At 46.9% G+C, this 24,642-nt stretch overlaps 1 protein-coding gene across 1 annotated transcript in view; it reads left to right on the top strand.

The window, feature by feature from the left end:
• The window catches only part of LOC146870303 (proteasome subunit beta type-7-like), a 136,039-nt gene extending 113,077 nt beyond the window's left edge, over positions 1 to 22,962 (top strand). The window contains exons 6-11 of the mRNA XM_085642554.1: positions 9,823 to 9,963; positions 17,217 to 17,332; positions 18,083 to 18,141; positions 20,865 to 21,016; positions 21,452 to 21,571; positions 22,785 to 22,962. Coding sequence (XP_085498680.1) covers positions 9,823 to 9,963; positions 17,217 to 17,332; positions 18,083 to 18,141; positions 20,865 to 21,016; positions 21,452 to 21,571; positions 22,785 to 22,962 — 766 coding nt within the window. The remainder of the gene's footprint in view (positions 1 to 9,822; positions 9,964 to 17,216; positions 17,333 to 18,082; positions 18,142 to 20,864; positions 21,017 to 21,451; positions 21,572 to 22,784) is intronic.
• Positions 22,963 to 24,642: the final 1,680 nt, after the last annotated feature.

Genomic DNA, 24,642 nt, shown 5'->3' with positions numbered 1-24,642 from the left:
GGGGCTGACATGTGGCTAGGGTTTGCCAATTTGGAGTTTGTGTGGTTTTAAGGAAGGAACATAGGCCCTGGGCACCTGATTGGCAGGAACCCAGGGTACACTCAATCGAAGTACATTCAGCAATTTAGCAAAAAGTGGGGGCATACCATGCAAGAAAGATGGCACTTTCTCACACAACCCCCCCCCAAACGAAAGGTGATGAGACTAACCTTGTCCTATGGAGTCTTCATTGTCTAAGTGGAAGAACCTGGAAAGTCCATCTGCATTGGCATGGGCAGTCCCTGGTCTGTGTTCCACTTCAAAGTCCATTCCCTGTAGGGAGATGGACCACCTCAGTAGTTTTGGATTTTCCCCTTTCATCTGCATTAGCCATCTGAGAGGTCTGTGGTCAGTTTGAACTAGGAAGTGAGTGCCAAACAAGTATGGCCTCAGCTTCTTCAGGGACCAAACCACAGCAAAGGCCTCCCTCTCAATGGCACTCCAACGCTGCTCTCTAGGGAGTATCTTCTGCTTATAAAAGCAACAGGTTGGTCTTGGCCTTCATCATTGGTCTGGGATAGGACCGCTCCTATCCCTAGCTCAGAGGCATCAGTCTGCACTATGAACTGCTTGGCATAATCTGGAGCTTTTAGAATTGGTGCTGAGCACATTGCTTCTTTTAGGGTGTCAAAAGCCTTTTGACAACTAACTGTCCAGTTAACTTTCTTGGGCATTTTCTTGGAGGTGAGTTCTGTGAGGGGGGTCACAATGGACCCATACCCCTTCACAAACCTCCTGTAGTACCCAATCAAGCCAAGGAATGCCCTGACTTGGGTCTGGGTTGTTGGAGCTATCCAGTCCATGATGGCCTGGATTTTGGGTTGTAAGGGCTGTACCTGGCCTCCACCTACAAGGTGGCCCAAGTACACCACAGTGCCCTGCCCTATCTGGCATTTGGACGCCTTGATAGTGAGACCTGCACTCTGCAGAGCCTCTAAAACCTTCCCAAGGTGGATCAGGTGATCCTGCCAGGTGGAGCTAAAGACAGCAATATCATCAAGATAAGCTGCACTAAAGGACTCCAACCCAGCCAGGACATGGTTCACCAACCTCTGGAAGGTGGCAGGGGCATTCTTTAACCCAAAGGGCATCACAGTAAACTGATAATGCCCATCAGGGGTGGAGAATGCTGTCTTTTCTTTTGCTCCTGGGGCCATGCCAATCTGCCAGTACCCTGCAGTTAAGTCAAAGGTACTGAGAAATTTGGCACCCCCCAATTTGTCTATCAGTTCATCTGCTCTTGGGATAGGGTGAGCATCTGTCTTGGTGACAGAGTTGAGCCCTCTATAGTCCACACAGAACCTCATCTCTCTCTTTTCACCCTGTTGATGAGGTTTGGGGACCAGAACCACTGGGCTAGCCCAGGGGCTCTCTGAAGGCTCAATGACCCCTAACTCCAGCATCTTGCTGACCTCAGCTTTGATGCTTTCCTTGACTTGATCTGACTGTCGATAGATTTTGTTCTTGACAGGTGACATCATGGGTACACCAGCTTGTCAGACCAGGGGTCAGGGAAAAGAGGCTAGCATATTGTTGCAAGACTTGCTTGCAGTCAGTCTGCTGTTGGGCAGAGAGGGTGTCTGAGAAAATCACACCATCTACTGACCCATCTTTTGGGCTGTAGGATAGGAGGTCAGGGAGTGGCTCACTCTCTGCTTCCTGTTCTTCATCAGTCACCATCAGCATGGTGATGTCAGCCCTATCATTGTAGAGTTTAAGGCGGTTCACATGGATGACCCTTTTGGGTGTCCTGCTAGTGCCCAGGTCAACTAGATAGGTGACCTCACTCTTTCTCTCTAGGATAGGGTAAGGGCCACTCCATTTGTCTTGGAGAGCCCTTGGTGCCACTGGCTCCAAAACCCACACCTGTTGCCCTGGTTGAAATTCAACCAGTGCAGCTTTTTGGTCATACCAGTGCTTCTGGAGCTCCTGGCTGGCCTCAAGGTTCTTGGATGCCTTTTCCATATACTCAGCCATTCTGGACCTTAGGCCAAGCACATAGTCCACTATGTCCTGTTTGGGTTCCTGAAGAGGCCTCTCCCAGCCCTCTTTTACAAGACACAGTGGTCCCCTTACAGGATGACCAAACAGAAGTTCAAAGGGTGAGAAACCTACTCCCTTCTGTGGCACTTCCCTGTAAGCGAAAAGCAAGCATGGTAACAGGACATCCCACCTCCTTTTGAGTTTCTCAGGGAGTCCCATGATCATACCTTTCAATGTCTTGTTGAACCTCTCAACAAGGCCATTGGTTTGTGGGTGGTAGGGTGTAGTAAACTTGTACTGCACTCCACACTCTTTCCACATGTGTGTTAGGTAAGCAGACATGAAGTTGGAACCTCTGTCTGAAACCACCTCCTTAGGAAAACCCACCCTGGTGAAGACACCCAGGAGGGCCTTGGCTACTGCAGGAGCTGTAGTAGTCCTAAGTGGAATTGCTTCAGGGTACCTAGTAGCATGATCCACTACTACTAGAATGAATTTGTTCCCTGAGGCTGTGGGAGGTTCAAGTGGACCCACAATGTCCACACCTACCATTTCAAAGGGGACCCCCACCACTGGTAGTGGAATGAGGGGGGCCTTTGGGTGGCCACCTGTCTTGCCACTGGCCTGACAGGTAACACAGGAGCTGACAAACTCCTTCACCTTTTGGTGCATCTGGGGCCAGTAAAAGTGACTCACTAACCTTTCCCAAGTTTTGGATTGCCCCAGATGTCCAGCTAGGGGGATGTCATGAGCCAAAGTTAGGAGGAACTCCCTGTACTTCTGTGGCACTACCACCCTCCTGGTGGCTCCAGGAGTGGGGTCTCTTGCCTCAGCATACAGTAATCCCTCTTCCCAATAAGCTCTGTGGGTACCACTGACATCTCCCCTGGCTTCTGAAGCAGCTTGTTGTCTCAGGCTTTCAAGAGTGGGACAGTCTCGCTGGCCCTGGCACAGCTCTTCCCTAGAGGGTCCCCCTGGGCCCAAGAGTTCAACCTGGTAAGGGTCAAGCTCCATGGACTCAGTTCCCTCAGGGGTATCTACATCCTCTCCAGGGGGAGAGGGGTTCTGAGTGTTTGGCTGTACAGAAGCTGGTCCCCCAGTCTCCTTGCCCTTCCTCTTGGTTGGTTGGGCCATTATTCCAGGCTCCACACCTACTTTTTCACCCTTCCTCTTGCTCTGTGCTCTGGTTTGCACACACACCAATTCAGGGATGCCCAGCATGGCTGCATGGGCCTTTAACTCAACTTCAGCCCAGGCTGAGGTTTCCAGATCATTTCCAAGCAGGCATGCAGCTGGCAACTTTGGAGAGACCACTACCTGTTTCAGGCCAGTAACCCCCCCCCCCAGCCTAATGTTACCATGGCCATGGGATGACTAGTGGTGACACTGTCAGCGTTGGTGACTGGGTAAGACTTCCCAATCAAGTATTGCTCAGGGGAAACCAGTGTGTCTTTCACCATAGTGACACTGGCACCTGTATCCCTCAGAGCTTCTACCCTAGTTCCATTTACCCAGGGGTACTGTAAGTATTTCTTTAAGTTGGGGGGCCACACAGCCACAGTGGCAAACTCCACTTCTCCCAAGGAGACTAAACTTGCTTCAGTGTGTTCCCAGATTTGCTCAGGGTACACCTCTGATCCCATTTGTATACTTGCTGCCCCAGGAGTGGCTGTACTGGGTGCCTTAGGGGCTTTGTTTTGGGGGCAAGATACAGTTAGGTGTCCCTGCTTCTTACAGGTATTACACCAGGCCTTTAAGGGATCAAAGTTCTTCCCCCTATATGGTTGGGGCACATAGGGAGTAGTTTGGGTCCCACCCACCTGAACAGGTTTTTGGGGCCCTTTGGAAGACTCAGACTTTTTATCTTGGGGATTCTCACCACCTTTCCCCTGGGGAGGTTTTGTGACCACCTTCTTTTGGTCACCCCCAGTGGTTGTCTTGGTCACCCTAGTCTTGACCCAGTGGTCTGCCTTCTTTCCCAATTCTTGGGGAGAAATTAGACCTAGGTCTACCAAATGCTGATGCAACTTTTCATTTGTGCAGTTACTCAAAATATGTTCCTTCATGAATAAATTGTACAATCCAGTAAAATCCTGCACACCATGTCCAGCTAACCAACCATCCAGTGTCTTCACTGAGAAATCTACAAAATCAATCCAGGACTGGGTCTGGGTTTTGTGAGCCCCCCTGAATCTAATTCTATACTCCTCAGTGGTGAATCCAAATCCCTCAATCAGAGCTTTCTTCATGAGGTCATAGGATCCTGCTTCTGGCCCAGAGAGAGTCAGAAGCCTGTCCCTGCAGTTACCAGAGAACAGTTCCCACAGGAGTGCCCCCCAGAGAGGTTTCTTTACTTTCCTGATATCACAAGCCCTCTCAAAGGCTGTGAACCATTTGGTGATATCATCACCTTCCTCAAATTTAGGGACAATCCTTTTGGGGATTTTAAGGTCAGAAGTTTCCTCCCTATCCTTGTTTTTATTATTGCTGCCACCATTGATGGGTGCTAAACCCATCTCTCTCCTTTCCTTTTCTAGAGCCAGGAGCCTGGACTCTAGATCTATTCTTTTGGCCAGCCTCACAAGGCTGTCCTCTTCACTGGGGGGTCCCCCAGTGTTGTCTCTGGGACCAGAGCCACCTGTGTGGTCTCTAGGTGCCCAGATGCTATGTCTTGAGTTGGAGGGTATGGGTGCCATCTCCTCCCTAGGGAATAGTATGGGGAGGTTGCTGTCCTCCTTCCCTGCTTCCCTTTCCTCATCTGACTGGCCATCACCATGTTCAGATGGGTGGTCTTTAGCATACTCAGCCAGGAGCTTCTGGAGCCCTTGTTTGGTTGGATGCTGACCCATTTGTAAATTTTTGAGTTTACAAAAGGACCTCAATTCCTTGAAAGACAAGTGTAAGTAAGGTGTGAGGTCGAGCTCCTCCACCAGGTCAATGTTATTATTATCACTAATAGCTGGGTTTGTTTGAGACATTCTAACCTGACAGTTCTAACCCTCTACCCTGACTATAGTGACTTTTATTTTTCTAAAATTCTAATGGGACTTAAGCAAGGCCCTAGCAAGACTTTTAGTAATTTTGGAAAAACCAATCAGAATTCTAAAGGCAATTTTTAAGAGTTCTGTCGTGTGATCAGATGGTAACCAAGTAGTCCAACAAATGCAAGTTTGTATCCCACCGCTGATCCACCAATGTGAGAAAGTGGCTCTGTATATACTGTTCCCTAATAGGTACAGGGTGTACAGAGTCCACAGTCCCCCAGAGGCTGATAGAGGTCAAAGTTAGGTATGACCTTACTCTCAAAAGTGGTAGCTTGGTCGAGCAGTAAGGCAGTACCAGAGGACAGTGTAAAGCATTTATTGTACACACTCAGTCAGCAAATGGTTTCACACACTCAATAACTGAACTCTAGGCCAATGGTTTGTATATATAAAATATATGCTTGTTTTATTTTTAGAACCACAAAGGGGGTAAAAATATACTTTCTCAGAATGAGAGGTTGAATATAAATACTTTTGTTTTAAGCAATAAATTTGTGTAAACAGTCACAGTTGGTTGCAATAAACAATCCTATTTCCTAAACATAACAATGCATTGAGCTCAATGGTAAATTCAGGTTATTTGTAATAAATTACTTTTCAGATTACTTTTGGAATTCCAGGTCTGGCTCCTAGAACCAGCCTGGGGTCAGTATTCAGAATCAAGTGATGAAAGTCGACTTAATAACTGTAATGATTTTTAAATAATATTTAGCTATTTCAAAAGTTAGCACTTAGAAAATATTTCACAGAAAACATTCAATGGATCTCTATGGCAAGAAATTCAAATTGCAGGTAGAGTACTTTATCGTTACTTTAGTAATCCAGGACTGGGTGCCTAGACCCAGGACTGGGGTCCTTATCAAAAGCAGGTAAGTAATTTCGTCTGCAGAAATGGTACGATTTTAAAAGAATATTTCAAATTTGCAAAAGTAGACACTTAGAAGAAATTTCACAGAAAAGCAGACAATGGTTTCCTATGGGAGAAAAATGAGTTAGAGGTAAGTATAGTTGTGAACACTTTTCAGAGTCAGGGCTGGGCACCAAGATCCAGCACTGGGAGCTCACCTAGGAGCAGGTGAGTAAATTCGTTTTTGTCACTTGGCTGATTTTTGGTGAATTTTTGCAGTTTTGAAAAGTTCACACTTAGAAGATTTTTGAAGAAAAAGCCAGTCAATGTTACCCTATGAGGAAAATGAAGTTAGCGGTTTAAGGGTAAGTACTCGACTGGTAGTGTTGAAATTCCGGGCATGGACTCAGGGGTCCCCCAGTGTCAGGTAGGTACAGTTGGTTCACCCTCAGCGGTTTCAGGACGGCCGGGTGCAGAGAGAGTTGGGCCCAATGTTATCCTATGAGGGATAGGGGGGCCTTGGTTGGTGGCTGCTGTCTGGCAAGCCACGCGGCTGTGGGAGCTGGGCTCCTGGTCACTTACTCAGGGCAAGTGGGGAAGTAGGTTAGTGTAGAGAGGGCACTGCCAGGGCCACTCGGGCGGCTGGGTGCAGGGTGCTTTTGAGCCTTAGGGCGCTCAATGGAAATCAATGGGAATGTTCCGGTTTGGAAAGAGGCTGCAGGCTCGGGGACGAGGATGTTTCAGGTGCCACCACCACTTCGAGAGGTAAGTTGGGTAGTTGTAGGTTAGGTGGGTACCCCGGGATTGGGCACAGGGGGTCGCAGGGCGCCGGGTGCAGGGGTGCCTTTTGACGTCGGGAATCTTACCCTCTGGTTGATCGCGGCTGGGGTGGCACTTGGTTCTGAGGCTGCAGGCTTCTTCCGGGATGTCGAGGGGGGTCCTTGGGTGCCGGACTCTGGGTCACAGTCGCTGTGGGGTCGTCCTCTGGGTCTTTGTCCACTCCGGCACTGGCCAGGCTTGGCTGGTGCAGAGTGTGTTGGGTCCGCGGTCCCGGGCTGGTGCCAGGGATAGCAAATAGGTTTCTTGAGTAGAGCCTCTACTCGTGGGAGTCCCAGGGGCTTAGAGCTAAAAGGTAGCCAGGTCCTCCGGGGTTGGTGAGGTTGCTGGCCACGAGGGATGCCGCGCTGGTGCAGGTTCGAGAGTCGACAGGCCGGTAGGGCTGGGGCCAAAGCAGTTGGTGTCTTCTTCTCTTTTTAGCAGCTGCAGGGCAGGTCTTTGTTCTTCTTGCTCTTCTTGTCGTTTTCTATCTGGAATCTAAGGAAGGAAGGTTCAGGGTGCCCCTAAATACTAGATTTAGGGGCGTTACAGGTAGGTGAAGGCCAGGGACCAATGGGTCCTTGTCCTGGGGTGGGTACACCCCCTATCCTGCCTCTCTCCTGTGGGAGGGGGGCAGTAGCCTAATCCTGATAGGGTAGGGCCTCCCATCTTCAAGATGGCGAGAGCCCGGAGATGTGCTTCACCTCGCCTCCCCCACCTGAGGGGTGGGGTGGGCAGGCTGGCACATCCCCTGTCCTTGTATGGGGTTTCCGGCCAAGCTTCCTGCCAGAGTGGGGGGTTGCAGTGGCCTGGGGAAACTCCAAATGGCGGCATGCCTTTGAAGCTTCCCTTTGCTCATCCTGGGGGAGGAGATTTCTCACCTCACCCAGGATGTGCATTGTTGCAGGCCCGGGAGAGCAGGGGCTCTCCCACCCAGGGGTCCAGCAACGTGTCTGCTGTGTGGCAGCCTGGGCAGCCTCAGAGCCGACGTGGATTGTAAGTTAGCTGTAAGGGGGCATCTTCTAAGATGCCCTCTGGGGTGCTTAGTACATTAAATCCTACACTGGCATCAGTGTGGGTTCAATGTGCTGAGAAGTTTGATACCAAACTTCCCAGGCTTCAGTGTTGCCAATATGGTGCTGTGGAGCTCGTGTTTGACAAGCTCTCAGCACCATGTATTCTTAAATGACAGCACTGCACTTACAGTGCCCAGGAATGGACCCGGGTACTGTAGGGGCACAGGGCTCCTGCTCCTGTGCCCACACCAGAGGCGTAATGCACCCAGCTAGAGGGGTGGCTGACATATGCCTTGGCAGTGTAGGTGATGGGCATGGTACACAGTGATGTGTGCCATGTCGACTCTTTGTTTTGTCCTGCACCCAGACACTCAGCCTGCAAGGGCAGTGTGTGTGTAAGGGTACAGGGCCTCTGAGGGTGGCACAATGAGTGCTGCAGCCCTTAGAGGCCTTCCCTGGTCACAAGGCCCTGGGTACCTAGGGTACCATTTACTAGGGGCTGACATGTGGCTAGGGTTTGCCAATTTGGAGTTTGTGTGGTTTTAAGGAAGGAACATAGGCCCTGGGCACCTGATTGGCAGGAACCCAGGGTACACTCAATCGAAGTACATTCAGCAATTTAGCAAAAAGTGGGGGCATACCATGCAAGAAAGATGGCACTTTCTCACACCCACACAAAGAACATCAGAACAATCATCAACAGCAAACTAGACATGACTGCACAAGTCAACGCTGGCAGGGCATCCTGTTTCCACACCCTGAAAATACTGAGGAAAATCTTCAAATGGCTCCCATGCAACACAAGAAGAATTGTCGCTCACACCCTAGTCACCAGCTAGTTGGACTATGAGAGCAGGCCCTATGCCCAGATCACCAAGCAACTCACTAAAAGACTACAGACCACCCCGAACTCATCCTCAACCTCACATTACACTACACCTCAGAGAACTACTCTGGCTTCCAATACATAGACATGCTCAATTCAGACTTTTCACACACATTCAAGGCACTCCCCAACTCAGGCCCTACCTACCTGAACAGTCGCATCTCCTTCCACCAACCATCCAGAAACGTCTGCTCCGCAGGACTTCTGCAACATCCCACGCGTACACAGAACCAGCTAAGGTGGATGGGAGTTTTCTTACATAGCTCCTAAAGTGTGGAACGGCCTCCCACTCCACACTAGAGCCTCCTCCGCTCTTCTTGAATTCTGCAAGAAGCTGAAAATCAGGTTTTCAATTCACCAACGTAGCATAGGCAGCGTTGGACACACACAGGACACAGTTTCTACCCACTAACATCTAGTGTGTACTGAATCCCTCACCATTACAATGATTAGGGAGTATCCAAGCCATCACCCTTACACAGAGACGCACTTTTATACACTGCCATATCTAGTAAGTCGCATCTCCTCCCACCAACCACTGGCTGCTGTATCTCTCCATATCAAGTTACCATTTAATGTTGAGCTTTACTTTATTATGTCAGTGCATTCTGACATTTGTAGTCTCTGTTTCCTTCAGTTGAACCAACTAGGCTAACTCACCTGATAAAATATAGATTTTATAGATGGTTAACAGGGAATTTTCGGTATGTTTTTCATTGAGGGGTTGTGAGTGACGTCAAATAGACAATAAGAGCGAAGCCTGGGTCTGGGAATCTTCCCATGCAAAAAAATGGTTGGCTATAAGAATATCCACCGGAAGAAACACTAGAACTGACATGGGATGGGGTACATCCTTAGCTTCTACGTTTCTCATTTCCTTGCATAGGTAGTTCATCCAGTCCAGTTCTTCCCGCTCTTTTCTAATATTCTAACAGGACTACAGGGCCTAGAATGTAAAAGGCGCACCAAATGCGTTTGTTTACAAAAACATTAATTGTAAAATTTTATTTCTTGTGCAACACCGCCACCTGCCGGCTATTTTATGCAACAAATATGACCCCTCAAACAGTGTGGCCCCATACTGCGACATGTCAGTGCAGCAGAGGCCCGCATCCAGAGAGGGTGTTTTGAGGTGAGTTTCTGATACCCGACACTGTGTACTGACTCCGGTTTTCTTGCACCCCCGCACAGCTGCTGCGGAGCCGGTGTGGCGGCCGACGCAGAGGTGACCACACAGCTCATATCCTCCAACATGCAGCTACACGCCCTCTTCACCGGCCGCACCCCCCGCGTGGTGACCGTCAACAGGATGCTGAAACAGATGCTGTTCAGGTGGGTGCCAGGGCAGGCGTGGGCCCCCGAGCCCATTAAAATATTTTATTCAGCGAAATCATACAGACTACACAGTCTTTCGCAGTCTAATCTGTCACTTTTCTAGCATCACATCTGCTTCGAGGCGCCCTGGGGGAATAGAAGAGCGAAGCAAGGGTTCCGAGGGAGAGTGTGAGGAAATGTAAGGAGTGTGGGAATAGATACGAGGGAAAGATAGGATAGAAAAGAAGTGAACTAGGAGGGAAGGAACATCAGAGGGTGGGAGAGAGTGTGGAGAGCTGTATTTCTTATGCTTATGTGGTATTTTCTTGTATCAATAAAGTTATTTGTATATCAAGTGTGATGTAATAAGAATGTATTAGGTCACTGCACTCTTAGATCTAGAACTCCTGTTGAGTTTGTGTCATTCTTTGCTTGTCTGCAACTGGAGCTGTCGTGGGTCTCTGTAACAATAATAACTTGAATACTTACTTGCAGTCTCAGTTTCTTCAATTCACCGGGACACCCTCTAACAGAGAGGTAACACGTGGAAATACGGAGGGAGAAGAGAGACGCGGAGAAAAGGAATAAATATGAGAGGGATGGAAGGAATGGTCTAGATTAGAGTAGGAGGAACTGAGGGGCAAAGCAAGGGTTTGAGAGAAAAAGGTTGGAATTAAGGGGCAAGAAGGGTCTATGAGAGGGAGGCGGGGGTGTGAGAAGTTAAAAGTTAAGTGTCGGCTTGATGCAAAGCTAAGTAAGGTACTTGTGAAAACCACAGAGAACTTTCTTGATGTTTATACCAAAACATGGCGACGCGACATCTGACTGGTGTCAGTCATTGGTGCCAAATTACAGGACGCCTTTAACGGTTATTGAAACTGAAAAAGCCCATACTACTAACGTGTGAAATTGATTCTGGAAAGAGTATTTATAGCTGTCGTCATCGATTTAAGATCATTTCAGCTATGAATGCTGTCTGACATGATTCCTGCAAACAGGTATTCTTAAATCTATGCGGTCATTACCTTATATACTGCAATTGATTAAAAAAATAGATGGTGTACAATAATGTTAATTCTTCCATTAATTGCTATCAGCAGTTATCCCTTTCATAGATATTTGCATATAAAATTATCTGCAGACTAGGATAGAAGTATTGCAGACAAAGAACACTCCTTCCCCCTGATGAAGACTTCAAAAAGTTATAGCATAGCCAAACAAGCATTTACAATGCAATGGTCTCGGCATTGGTAAAGTTAGAGCTATTGGCATTGCTAATGACATTATTTTTGTTTATGTTTTTGTTTTTAAAACATTTAAAGAAACGGCATTGTCATGAGCAATGCCAATAGCTCTAACTTTAACAATGCCGAACCACAGTCCCTTTCGCCCACTCTCCAGTGTCAGCTTGCTGTCCCTGCCCCTCCCACCCGGAGGGTAGACAGACGTGGCTAGAGAAGCAAGGAGGAGATGGGGCCGTAAGCTGACAACTCAAGGTGGGGAATCAGCTCTGGCTAGCAAATGGACAATGGAGGGAGTGAATGGGGGAAGTACATGGACAAAGGGGTGGTGGGGAGCAAGAAGAGCAAGGTAAGGTGGGTGAGGAGGAACCAACAACGGCAACTGAGAGAGAGTGAAAAAGAGGAATACAGCAGGGAGAGACGTACAAAAGAGACAGCTGGAAAGCACAGGTACTCTCAGGGTGCTTCAACAAAACCCAAAAAAAGTATTGTCTGAAACGTGAGTAACACGTCCATGCTCCAGGGTAGGAAAAAACATAAAAAGTTTAAAGAAAGCCTACATAAGCTGACTAATGAGAAAATAAATAAGAGGCATAATGAAGGCAACCAGGGTAAGCAAGAGGTGGGCTCTAAGCCTACTGTAAGCTACCAAAATGTCTCGCAACAGACAGAGCATGTGCTAGAGTACCATGGCTCCCAATGCAGAAACGGAAAAAGGCCTACTGCCCTGTTTAGGCAGTGTAACAGTGCCATGATTAGGGTGCAGATGCCCCTCACCCCGTCTGGACTCCCTTGCCACTGCACCTGCTGCATTATTGATGGTTCGATCTGTTGTGTGGAGAGTGTACATGAAGGTTGAAGGAGCATGTGTGTAGACTTGAGGAAGGATCTCGAGTGGAGGGTGGACAGCCGATGTACATAGTGGAGAGCATGGGTGGACAATGCATCTAGATGGGGGGGGAAGACTATTGTGCAGTGGAGACAATGGAAAGAGGATGAACAGAATGAATAGCAAATTCCCAGTGTGACAGCAAAAATGGAGAGTGGGTGTGGACCATGGAGGGCTGATGTTCATGGTGAGAGAAAAGATATACATTCTACACCGTAGATGTGGTGAAGTGGTGTTGAGAATGGATACTGCACAGTATGGAGAGAGCAAATGATGGATAAAGAAAATGTGCAGGCTTAAGAGCAGATGAACAGGGTGTAGAGTACAAGTGCAGGATGGGGTACAAAAGTGGAGTGTAGAGCATACACCTGGGTGGCAATTGATGTACATGGTAAACAGTGGAAGTTCACTGGAAAGTGATGTAAATATTAACAGTGTGGGCACAGTGGTGTTGATCATGGAGAAAAAATGTAAGAGTATGTGGATAGTAGAGAGAATGTGTGGAGACTGTATGAAAAGTGCATGTGGGGGTGAAAAGCAGCTGTGTAGGACAGAGGGTGAATTTACACAGTGGTGAATGAATGTTCAGAGTGTAGAGTGTGTAGGTGGAGAGTGGAGAACACATATGAAGCGTCAGGACTGCATGTGGTGAGTGGACAGCCCATTAAGAAGGATAAGCCCAGGTAAACAGCAGAATTACCGTTTTTAGAATAAATGTGATAGCGTAGGCTGTGAGTGTGTAGGGTGCAGATGGAAGAGCATGCATAGAAGTTGGAAAAGCAAGTGGAGGGTGCATGAGGAGAGTCAAGATCAAATGCGGAGAGGTTAAGTGAGGATGCAGAGAACTGATGTAAATCGTGGAGAAATGCGTGGATTAGGGCAGAAAGCGGATACATTACCTGTAGTGTATGGGGGGAGGATGTGGCTTTATGAATGCAGTTTAGAACTGAGGAGCCATGTTCGAGTACCAGCATCGCTCAATATCCTGTGATTCTTGGTAAATCACTTAATTGCTTTGTGTCTAAAAAATGAACCTATCCTGTGTAATATAAATGATGCTGTGATAAGGCGCTCCAAAACCTTCGGGTCGAATTTACACTGTTTAGTTAAAAAAAAACGTGGAAGGTAAAGAACAGGGTAGATTGTAGATGTGGATAGAAAAATACCAAATGTATTCGAATATGGCTCAGAGCGAAAGGTATCCCTGTGCCCTCTTGTTTAAAAAATAGGAAACGTTTCAAAGCTCTCACCTTGGGGGATGGGGAGGATGCCTCGTTAGTCTCGGTTTCTCCCTACTTATCTCACTACACGCAATCCCTTCCTGCCGGTTTAACATCCTACACCTTTGCCAATTTAATCGCAGCAACAACAGAAACAGCTAGAGATATATTTATTTCCTAAGGATAACACCAATACGCTCTGCTCGAAGCCTCTGCATGTCCCCCGGTTTCAACAACATGACCTGGAAGTGGAACAAAGACCAGAGAGGGCGCGTAACCTGCCTGCTGGATTGACCACAACAATCCATTTGCTGATTGGCCTAAACGACCTGGAGGAGGGCAGATGTCACAAGGTTGGTAGAAGGGGAGCCGGTGTCCATTATACAACAACAATCTTTATTAGATCAGAGAATGTAACAAAAAGACAGACAAATCTCCAGGACGTGGTTCGAGGCCCAGCCCACCGGCAAACTGATCTGAGAAAAACAAGGCATGCATGCAGGGGGAAAAAAAGTTCAGACCAAAGCGAACGGCAACTAGCAGCTTTGAAAATGATTGGAGATTAATGCCGGTCAAAGCCACAGAGGGCAGAAAGGCAGAGAAACGAATGGCACAGAAGGGCACCAAAAACGACAGGAGCAGAGGGCAGAAAGGCACAGACAGAGAGAAAAACGAATGGCGCAGAGAGGCACAAAAAACGAGGGAAAAACGAGAGGGACAGAGGGCAGGACACAAAAACAAGTGGCAGAGGGCAGAAGGGCACCAAAAACGACAGGAGCAGAGGGCAGAAAGGCACAGTATTTCTGTGATTATTTTGCAGAGTTCACTCTGTGTAACCAGTGCACGCCGGTCAGTGAGATTTCATTTTAAAAATCTACACGCTGCGCTGAATCATATTAGCGAATTTCCTTTTCTTTTCCTTTCACTACTGCCAAATAAATAATTGTGCTAGCATTATCCACAGAAAACACCTCACACCTCATTAAAACTGACAAATACACTGCTCTGACCCTTGTCTCCACAAACACCAACCTGACTCTGGTCTGGGATGGACATGAACAGAAAGCGATATCTGATCCCTGGAGCACCGCCCAGCGCCACGAGGACCTGCACAGGGCAGAGTGGGCGCTATGCAAATAGGAATTACTATTTATTTGTCATGGTAAAGCGAACCTTGAATACAATATGGACAATGTAGTACCGATGATACATACATGGCACACGTTAATGCTATCTGGCGGTTCTAGTAACGTTTCCAAGGCACTGTTTGGCCTCTCGCTTCGCCCACGCCGCAGAATGTCAGAACAGCCTTGGAAGGCGAGGGCACCGCTGCCTGGTTTGGTGTATTGCACGTAGAAGTGGATTTGTAAGGTTTTCATTGGTTCACAGTTGTCTCTGGAATGACGAAAACCCCGAGAAGGGTTTTACAGGACCGGAGACGGCACCCCGCTGTTCCACACAGACGCAGCAAGTATCTGTTTTGAATGAGGAACATAGCTGCCACTCACACAAGGCTGACTTCTTTTATGACGGTTTTTGTTGCTAACATGTAAAATCTTCTCGATATATTTGAATTACGACACTCTGTGAATTTCTGAGCTCTCTCAACAGATGGTTCTTTTTTTGACGATTTATATAGCGCGAACTCGACCCGAAGGTATCGGGCGCCTCACCCGAGCACCCGTTACGTTACACAAGGACACATTCATATTTTGGTAGGCGCGGGGAGATTATTTCCCAGAATCACCGCATGTTGGGCCGAGGCTCGAACGGAGGTCCCCAACTCCAAAGTCGGCATCTCTGGCCGTGAGGCCACATCCCCTCCCCTCTTTTTCACAAGTACGTTGTGAAGTTTACCATTCCGGTGCACGTGTTCTACTGCAGCCCCAGGGAAGCCGGTCGCTTTTGAGGCCAACCTCAGTGCACAGGTGCGTGAGGGCGAGGGATAGTGGGACTGAGGGGCAGCATTAGTTCTGACAACACAACAAGCACTCTCCCTCACGCCCACCCTGCCCCACACATCGGCTGCATGCAACCAGAGCTTACGGGTTTATAGACAGAAACAGTGCGCGCAAGATCACAACACTTGTCAGCCTTCCTGCGGTACCTTCCATAGGACTCCAGCACTTAATATTTTACAAATTAAGCACTGAAGCGGCTCGCATACCCTGACTGCGAAGCGCCCCGAGACCGCCGACTCAAGAGAAGCAGCCAAGGCTGGCGGAGAGCCGGCAGATTCAAATCAAATGAGAAAGCAGAAGACGGCATCTCTTAGAACATCGCAATTGAGGTTAACTTCGCAGGTCATTTGCATTCTAACCATTTTACACCTTTTGCTAGAAAAACGAGCTATTGCGACTACAGAGACTCCGCGCATTTGTATATACTAACCCCCCCTCCAAAAACGAGCCGAGGGCACCGAAAGACACCACCGCCTTTCTCCGAGGCAGAGCAGAAATGCCTCGGAGAAACACAGCGTCCTTTTCGGATTCGGGGGCGTGTTTGTCTTTTCTCTCCTCCAGCCATTGGCTGGAGGAGAGAATGAGACTTCTTGCAAAAACCACACAACCCGATCCGAAAAGGACGGGGCCTAATCGGAGTGACTGACCTCTTCTCCAGTGGCTGGCCAGCATTTACGAGGCCAGCCAATGGAGAACAGGGGAGAAGAGGGGCGGGTTCAAGCCCCTCTTCTCCAAGTCATTAAATCTCGTGAGCGAGACTGCGCAAGCGCAGCCTTCGCTAGCCGAGACCTAAAAATCAGTTTGAATGTAATTTGCAGCTAATATTCTCTTCTGTGGCTACTATGAAAATGAGATAATGTTTCTTTTCATATACAGTACTACAGGGCTACTTTAAGAATTGACTAAATTACCCTTAAAATTACTTTTTTGGATCTGTGTGGAACGGTGATGTGTTTCAGTCGTGTTAGGGATTTTTACGTATATATTTTTAATATGTTTGTTCAATAGATTCTGATACTTTGAAAAATTTTCTTTGGTCTTGGCCATAGTATATGTTGATCGCGCCTCCGAGAACATTATGGTATTCAAAAGAATAGAGATTATTTCGCCACCCTGGCTATATGAACTTATGAATCCTAGGTTTATTGTGTAGGTAAAGTGGCTGGAAAGGCTGAAGTAATTCCCCTTCCAGGATGGGAAGGGGAACGTATTACTCCCAGGGCTTTTTGCAGGAATTCTGTGCTATATAGTTTCCGCACAGAGATGAGTAGCCTGTGGGAAATGCCGCAAGACATTCTCACTAGATCCCTGCATATGGCTGAGCTGTCCAGCCACATGATTGGGAATATCTACTATAAAAAACAGTAAAAGTAGGTTTGGTGATGTAAATCTCCGCCCATAGGTTTAAGTTTTTTTGAAAATGTGGCATGTGTTGGGCCCACCTAGAAGTATTCTGGGCATTCCTCTTAAAAAAGGCCTAGACTAGACTTTGAATTCATTTCTGTGAAATTGCTTGTGTTGCTGTTGCCTCCTAGAGACAGCTTTGACTGCTTGCCCTTACTGCCCATGGAGAGTCAAGTGTACAACGGGAAAAAACAGCAGCCCCGGGCGCTAATAGTAAATGACAGATGCCAAAGTAGATACTGCCAGTAACTACTGACTGATATGGAGCACAGACCTCACACGTCCCTGTTGTGAGATTTAAGGAATGCTTGGTAATGACCACACCGTCTTCTCATTTACACCCCCCCCCCCCCCTGAAGTTGTTCTTCTAGTCGTTGTATGTTGGCGCTGTACAACCCAGCACTGGGAGCTGAGGCAGTCATGGTCACCGCGTCCTCCGTTTAGATCCAAGTGGCTGCGTATTCCGTGTGCAGTGGTGCTTTAGCACAGGTCGGGATGCGATTAAGGTCATGCGTGTTCTTACTTCTGTGCTTATCACTGCCCTCCTCTGCCACAGGTACCAGGGCCATATCGGCGCATCTATAATTGTGGGCGGCGTGGATTGCAAGGGGTCTCACCTGTACACCATCTACCCCCATGGATCCACCGACACGTTTCCCTTCGTTGCCATGGGTAAGACTTTGGATGTATGACATTACAACGCGTGTCATTACAACGCGTGCAGTTACATCGCATGCGTTACAACACATGCGATGTTACAACGCTATGCCATTACAACGCAAGTCTTTACATCGACTTGCACTAGATGGCGTGCTAACATTAGAAAAGTGTAATTTACTATTCCAACTCCAGTCCACGTAACAGTAGGGAAGGTGTTGGGATAGTAAACTACACTATTTGTAATGTTAGCACGCCATCTAGCGCAAGTCGATGTAAAGACTTGCGTTGTAATGGCATTGCGTTGTAACATCGCATGCTTTGTAACGCATGCGATGTAAAAGCTGCTCGTGGTAAAAACCGCGTTGTAATGGCTGTTCCCCGTAAGACTTTCTTTCCTGTACTGTAAGCATGACTGAGGTGTTTGAGTAATGGACAGTGCACCATGGTGGAGAGAATTCCATTATGACAATGACACAAGTAGACATAGTACCTGTAGAGACTTATAGATAGATTAATGCTCACTAATGGATGGACGTGCATAAGAGAGCGAATGACCGACCGAAAGGCAGACAAACACACACGGCCATGGATGGAGAGATGAGCAGACACAGAGACTGACAGATACACCGTTTGATAGACAGCAAATTCATAAATGTAGACAGATCAGACATACATACTCTACCTCTGGAGCTGTCTGTAGATGATGAGGGGTGACTTGTCACTAGATGCCGGTTCTAATCCGTTCTCATCTTGCGGCCACAGGTTCCGGATCAGATGCTGCCATCGCTGTATTGGAAGATCGTTTCAAGCCCAACATGGAGGTGAGAGTTTCTCCCCATGTAGCAATGATTTTCACTAATGTCGCTTTATCACCCAGTGCACAGAAGGAAGGGGTGATGATTGTGCTGCACATATGTGGTAATACACCAGCGCTATCAGTATTACAGAGGGGGCTGCGGGCCCTTCTGTAATGCCAAAGTGCCCCAGGGACACACAAAGCGGTGGCACACACCTGTGGTAATACGGCCTCTGGTGTAGAGATCTTTGTAAAGCCTACAGGTCACCAGTTTTCAGTCCTGGAAGGTTAACCAAGCTTTAGATCTTTCAGAAGCTAAAAAAATGGACACTATTAAGTTACTAATAACACTTTTTATTTACAAAATTCACTTTGAGACGTGCAGTGTATAAGTATTTTATATTATAATATAATACAATGTGACGCTATAATATATATGCTAATCTCACTTTGAGATTATTTGTAATATCAGATGCATGCTGAAGTCAGAAATCACCTGTAATACCCATATTATGTCACTTCTAACAACTTTGTATTAGTTGTATAGCCATGATTTGAATTCCGACTACGGACTTGCAATTTGAAAAGACACGTCATCGTGTTGTTGTTCAAAAAAACCTTCTTCCAACCCGGTTGTCGTGAGCAATTTTCACCACTTATCTTTGCTCCTTTTGCCATCCAAAGCACTAGAAAAGCATATTCATGCTCAGGTTTCTTTTTTGTTGAATTCAAATCTTTCCTGGACTCTAATTAGTCTGGTTTAAGACCATTTCATAGCACTGAACCTGTTTTACTGTTTGTCACTGAATCTACTTTCCTTTGTCACTGAATCTACTTTCCTGTGTCACTGAATCTACTCTGCTGTGTCACTGAATCTGCTTTCCTGTATGTCACTGAATAAGCTTTCCTGTATGTCACTGAATCTGATTTCCTGTATGTCACTGAATCTAGTTTCCTTTCGTGTATGTCACTGAACCTGCTTTACTGTAAGTCACTGATTCTACTTTCCTGTACGTCACTGAATCTACTTTCCTTTCGTGTATGTCACTGAACCTGCTTTACTGTAAGTCACTGATTCTACTTTCCTGTATGTCACTGAATCTACTTTCCTATATGTCACTGAATCTGCTTTCATGTATTTCACTGAATCTGCTTTCATGTATGTCACTGATAATCTTAAACTTGCAGTGGATCGGGGAGTCCTGGCTCCCTAGATCCTCCTGGATATCTCAGCAGCTATTGTGTCCCATATTATTCTTCTGATTTGTCTTGCATATTGTGGCTCATACTCAACATTGATAAGACTTATAATTATTGCCACCCCCCAGTGCATGGTCAGCTGCTTTATGTCCACCTGAGGTTGAGTACTCTACCCTCCCATACTCACTCTGTCAAAAACATGGGAGTTTGCTTTGATCCCACTCTGCCGTTTTGCACCCAGCAGATTCTTTCATCTTCAGGTCATCCAAAGTATTATTCTTTTCCTTCCAAAGGACCCTCATAATGCCATGGTCCAGTCCATTTTTATGTCTGAGCTTGAACATGCATCTCTCCTCAGCCTCCTCTGCCCTGCTGCTGTCTCTTCTGGTCCCCGCTCTTTGCCCTGGTTTCCTTCGGAAGTGGTAGACATCTGTGGTCCTCTGCCTCTGTTATGGGGCTTGTCATGGTTTAATCCCAAACATATTTTGAAAAAAACTAACAAAAACTGGTCATGTATCAACCATTCCACACCCTATGCTCTCAGGCTCAACTGTATTCCAAAAGTCCATAAACTCCATTCTGAATGCAGAAATATTGACTTTCTAGCCACTGGTTGCGGGAATCATAAAGCCAGGATCTCATCATCAGGTCTCCTGATAATGATCCTAAGTTTTTTTGCATTCCTGATTCTGTGCACTGCTTCCTCCATTAGCTTCAGGACACTTTTAGTGGTAATAGCGCACTGTATAATTGTATATTGTGTTTAGCAAGTGGAAGTCATGTGCCGGCAGGACTAGCAAGTGCAGCAGAAGAGACACTGTGCCTGCTGTTCCCTCGTAGACAGGCCATGCGGCATAACGTTTGAATGGAGTGGGAGGCTATGGGCCAGGGTGATTGCTGGGTAAAGTCTGTGGTGTAGAATTTAGAAGCGAAGAACAACTGTACTCATCACTGCTAAGTAAGATCATGAAATGGGCAGATGTCACTCCCTTCTCAAACCACCACAAAAACAGAAGCATGTGTCACTTACTCCCAGCACTATCTGATGAACCAGTCCCCAGCAGAGCTCTTGTAAATAGTCAAGGTGAATGCCTGTTGATTGCAGATTGCCAGATGTGGTTGTGGGAATCCGTTTTGCTATGTCTGCTGTGGGGTGGGATTGATGGGACAATGAGAGGCCTAGTGCCTATGTGTAGGAAGTTTGGCTTCTCTTCCCTCCACACCATGTGATTTCTTTGAGTATAAGCCGGGTTGTCCCAGCAGAAGGTAAGTGAGTGAATGTTGATCTTCAATACTATTGTCTGGAATACGAAGCTGTCCCTCCAGCATGTGTGTGATAGTAGATTATTCCTAGAACGCGTCTCTCCGCAGTACAACTCTGCATCTCTTTTCCTAATGTGTGTTCCCGGAGTTGTACTTCTCTTGCATATTGCTTTGCCTTCAAACACCACGGGTACACAGGATCACATAGAAGTGACATCCAATTTGATTACTTCTATTGCCTTTTCTTCCCTTTTGCCATTTTTCGGTCCACTTCATCGCTCGCAGCGTGAGGATGCCAAACAGCTGGTGCGGGAAGCCATTACTGCTGGAATCACATGTGACTTGGGATCCGGGAGCAATGTGGACTTGTGCATCATCACCAAGGAGGGCACGGAGTCTCTGCGTGGGTATGACAGCCCAGGCCAGAGCGGACACAGGTGAGCCTGAAACAGTTCTGCTCCTGAGCATGATTACTCATGCATATCCCTAATAGACTCTTGGCAACTTGTAGCTGATCTTTTCTTAAAGGGTTATAATTGTACATTCTTCCTGTGAATTCTGCTGTGGGAAATGTTACCCCCACTATGTAGTTAGCAGTGCAATGTGTCTCCAATGTGAAGCTGTGCTTCCCCCTTGTTCTGGCAGAGCAAAACAGTAGAAATCTGATTAAGACCACATGAGAAATGAATGTGTCTGGATATGCGGTGTGTTGGATTTCTTTAGATGGTATTTGTACCTGTGACCCCTACAATTGCTCCATTTTAAGGAATCCTGTCTCCACCATCATAACAATGTGTTTCTGTGGTCCATGGATCGATGTCAAGTTATCACAAGTGTCTAACTCAAGTCCTCTGAACCTGTTGTTTTCCCAGGCTCGGGTCTTACCGTTACTGGAAGGGGACCACCGCAGTACTGACGAAAACCATCACACCCCTGGAGCTTGAAGTAGTGGAAGAGGTGGTGCAACCCATGGACACAGAATTAAATCCACTGTGAGCTTTCTTCAGTCCTGAACTAGAGGTGTATAAATTAGTCTATCTTCCCCAGCCAGAAGCAGAGGCATGACTGTCCCCCAGCCCTACAACACAGGGTTGCAACTTTCTCAATCCTGTGCCAGCTGTAGGCTAGTGGTGTCTGGCTAGCTGGCTCCATCGATGAGCTGCCTCTATGCAATTTCTGTGTCATCAGCCAGACCTGGCAACAGGTGCACAAATCTTTCTACCATCCCTTATCCCTTCTCTAAATATATGAGGTCTCTTCAATGCTCCTCCTCCCCTAAACTTAGAAAATAGTTTTCTTTCTTTGAATCCACCCACTGGTCCAGAGGTATACAGTTCAAGCTCTCCTCCCCGAGACACAGTGGTGCAGCTAACTTGCACTACACCACATGAAATTGCTACCCTCTGTAGAAACGTCACACTTAGATTACATTACACTCTTTTTCTCTTCCTTTCTATACTTTTATTCAATTATTTTTTAAGGATTTTTTGATTAATTCTATAAAAAAAAGTCTTATTTTAGACAACATTTTACATCTTGTTGCTATTTGGGATATGTACCAGTTCCTCAATAGCTAAATCCCAAACATTGTCATGGAAAACAAAATACACAACTAATATTTGATTGATTCACTGTTCTTCTTCAGAAATAGATGTTCGAGGCATATGAGCTGAAGATTGTATACTTTAGCATAGATCGCCATCTTGTGTTGGGCTCGGATGTTTGCAGTTTGGTTTTGTCGAAGAGGTCTTTGTAGTCACAGGATAGGTGACTCCTCCTTATGGTGATTGTGCGCATGGGAATCGACTCCATCTTCAGATTTTTTTTTTCCGCCGGTTTGAATGTAAACGGCTGCATTCCAGGTCACTATCGTATTCGATTCCCCTTCGACGTGCAATCCTTCAGCGCTCGACGGTATTGTTTTGATCGTGCTCCTCGACGCGGATCCAACACAAATCTCAACACCTTCAATTCCGGTCGTCGACGCAGGCCGTTGGGCCTATCCGCGCCATCAGGCCCTACAGCTAATGTAAAGAACTCCATTCAAATAATGCCCCCTGCGTGGTGCCAAATTCCCACACACTGATCTCCATGAGGCCTGTAACCTTTGCTCTCTCCAGAACACGAGAACAAAGATTGCCTGGCCTGCGCTTCATTCACATCGAAGAAAACCATACGTGATCACCAGGCTCAATGTCACATAAGGTCTCGATCCTCTACCTCGGTGCCGGACGACATCTTCGATGCAGGCCCTGATGCTCCTGAGGAACAAGAACCGGAAAATGAGGACATGAGCATCTCCGAGGCCGATGAATCAGAGGCCGAAGATCAGATGGTTACTCCAGGGCAACGAACCTTGAGTACCGACATTGACACCCCTTAATCTTCTCAAAAACATAAGGCTGTGGTATCACCTTCACCTTCCGGCTCAGGTCGACACCTTGACAGAACCTCTGATGCCCCGCCTTCATGCTCGGCTCCGAAGTCCAAAGGCAAGCCTTCAGGCGACTCAGGACCGGGCCAGCCACGTATCGGTACCGAACTATCATCCTCGGTACCGAAATCCAAACATTCGGCACCGAAATACCATCCGAATAAACCCTCGAAGCCGCAACCAGACCACAAATCTTCAGAGCCGAAAAAGAGCAAATCTTCAGAGCCGAAAAAATCCTCGAAGCCCAAAAAGACCATAAATCCTCAGAGCCAAAAAAGTCCTCGGACTCCAAAGCTTCTTCAAAGCAAAAGGGCACTAAAATTCCTCCTAGAGCTTCGGAATCAAGGCAAAAGCAACCAAAATCATCGGTGCCGAACAAGAATACTGGATTAGAAGACCTATTTCAACGAGATCCAGTGGACCCTAAACAAAAAGACCTTCATATTGACCCTAAAACTGGTAAAATCAAACCAATTCTATAAAAAAAGAGACCTTTGAACTCCCCAGCAGAACCCAAAGTACCCTTAAAGAAGAGAGACATGGGAACATCTCCAGCCAGGCCTTTCTCTCCTCCAAATATCCCCACTACACCACTTTACCACTTTCTCCAGCACACTCTCCAGTGCTTCCATATTCGCCTACACCACAAGATGGTGATAATGATCACCTTGAGTGTGGGGGTGGGGGAGGGGATGAAATCCCACAAGAGGATAATGATGATGACACTACTCTCCCTCCACCTGATCCTTGGGAAAATTATGATAATCCACCAGACGTCTGAAATCTCCCCGATCCAGACTCCTACCCATCTAGGCCATCCCCCCCAGACGACAACATAGGTTTTGCACAGCTCATAAACAGAGCTGCACAATATCATGGGGTCGAATTACATTCATACCCACAGGAAGAAGATTTTTTGTTGGAGACTTTCACATAGTCACAAAAATCAACAAGCACTCTACCTATGTTAAAAGGTATCATCAAACATGCACCTGACATTTTTAAAGATCCCGTTAGGGCTAGAGTTGTCAATCCCAGGATCGTAAAAAATATAAGCCAGCTCCCAGCGATCCAGCTTATATTAAAGCACAGCTCCCTCGAGATTCATTAATGGCGTCAAATGTACGTAAACGTTTAAATTCCCAAACATCAGGGGATGCTCCACCTCCAGATAAGGAGTCTAAATTATAAGACGCATCTGGCGAACGGATTGCCTCACAAGCAGCAAATCACTGGCGCATTGTCAATACCCAAGCTTTACTGGCCAGGTATGATAGGGCTCATTACGATGAGCTTGAAAAGCTCATACAACATCTTCCTGATCAGTATAAGGCTAAGGCTAATGACTTCACACAAGAGGGAAAATTAATCACAAACACATAAAGTGTGCTCTTGATGCAGCCGACACAGCGTCCCGTGCAGTTAACACAAGCGTTCTACTACGCAGACACGCATGCCTGCACATATCTGGGTTTAAACAAGATGTGCAGTCCACAATTCTTAATCAACCCTTTGATCAAGAACACTTATTTGGACCCACTTTAGACACATCTTTGGAGAAAATGAAGAAGGACTCAGAAACTGCTAAATCCATGGGAGCTCTACAGGCAACAACCAGTAGAGGTTCCT

Source organism: Triturus cristatus, chromosome 1_1, assembly GCF_964204655.1.
Source record: "Triturus cristatus chromosome 1_1, aTriCri1.1, whole genome shotgun sequence".
In the NCBI taxonomy this organism is placed as follows: domain Eukaryota; kingdom Metazoa; phylum Chordata; class Amphibia; order Caudata; family Salamandridae; genus Triturus; species Triturus cristatus.
This window is presented reverse-complemented; position numbering and strand designations above follow the sequence as displayed.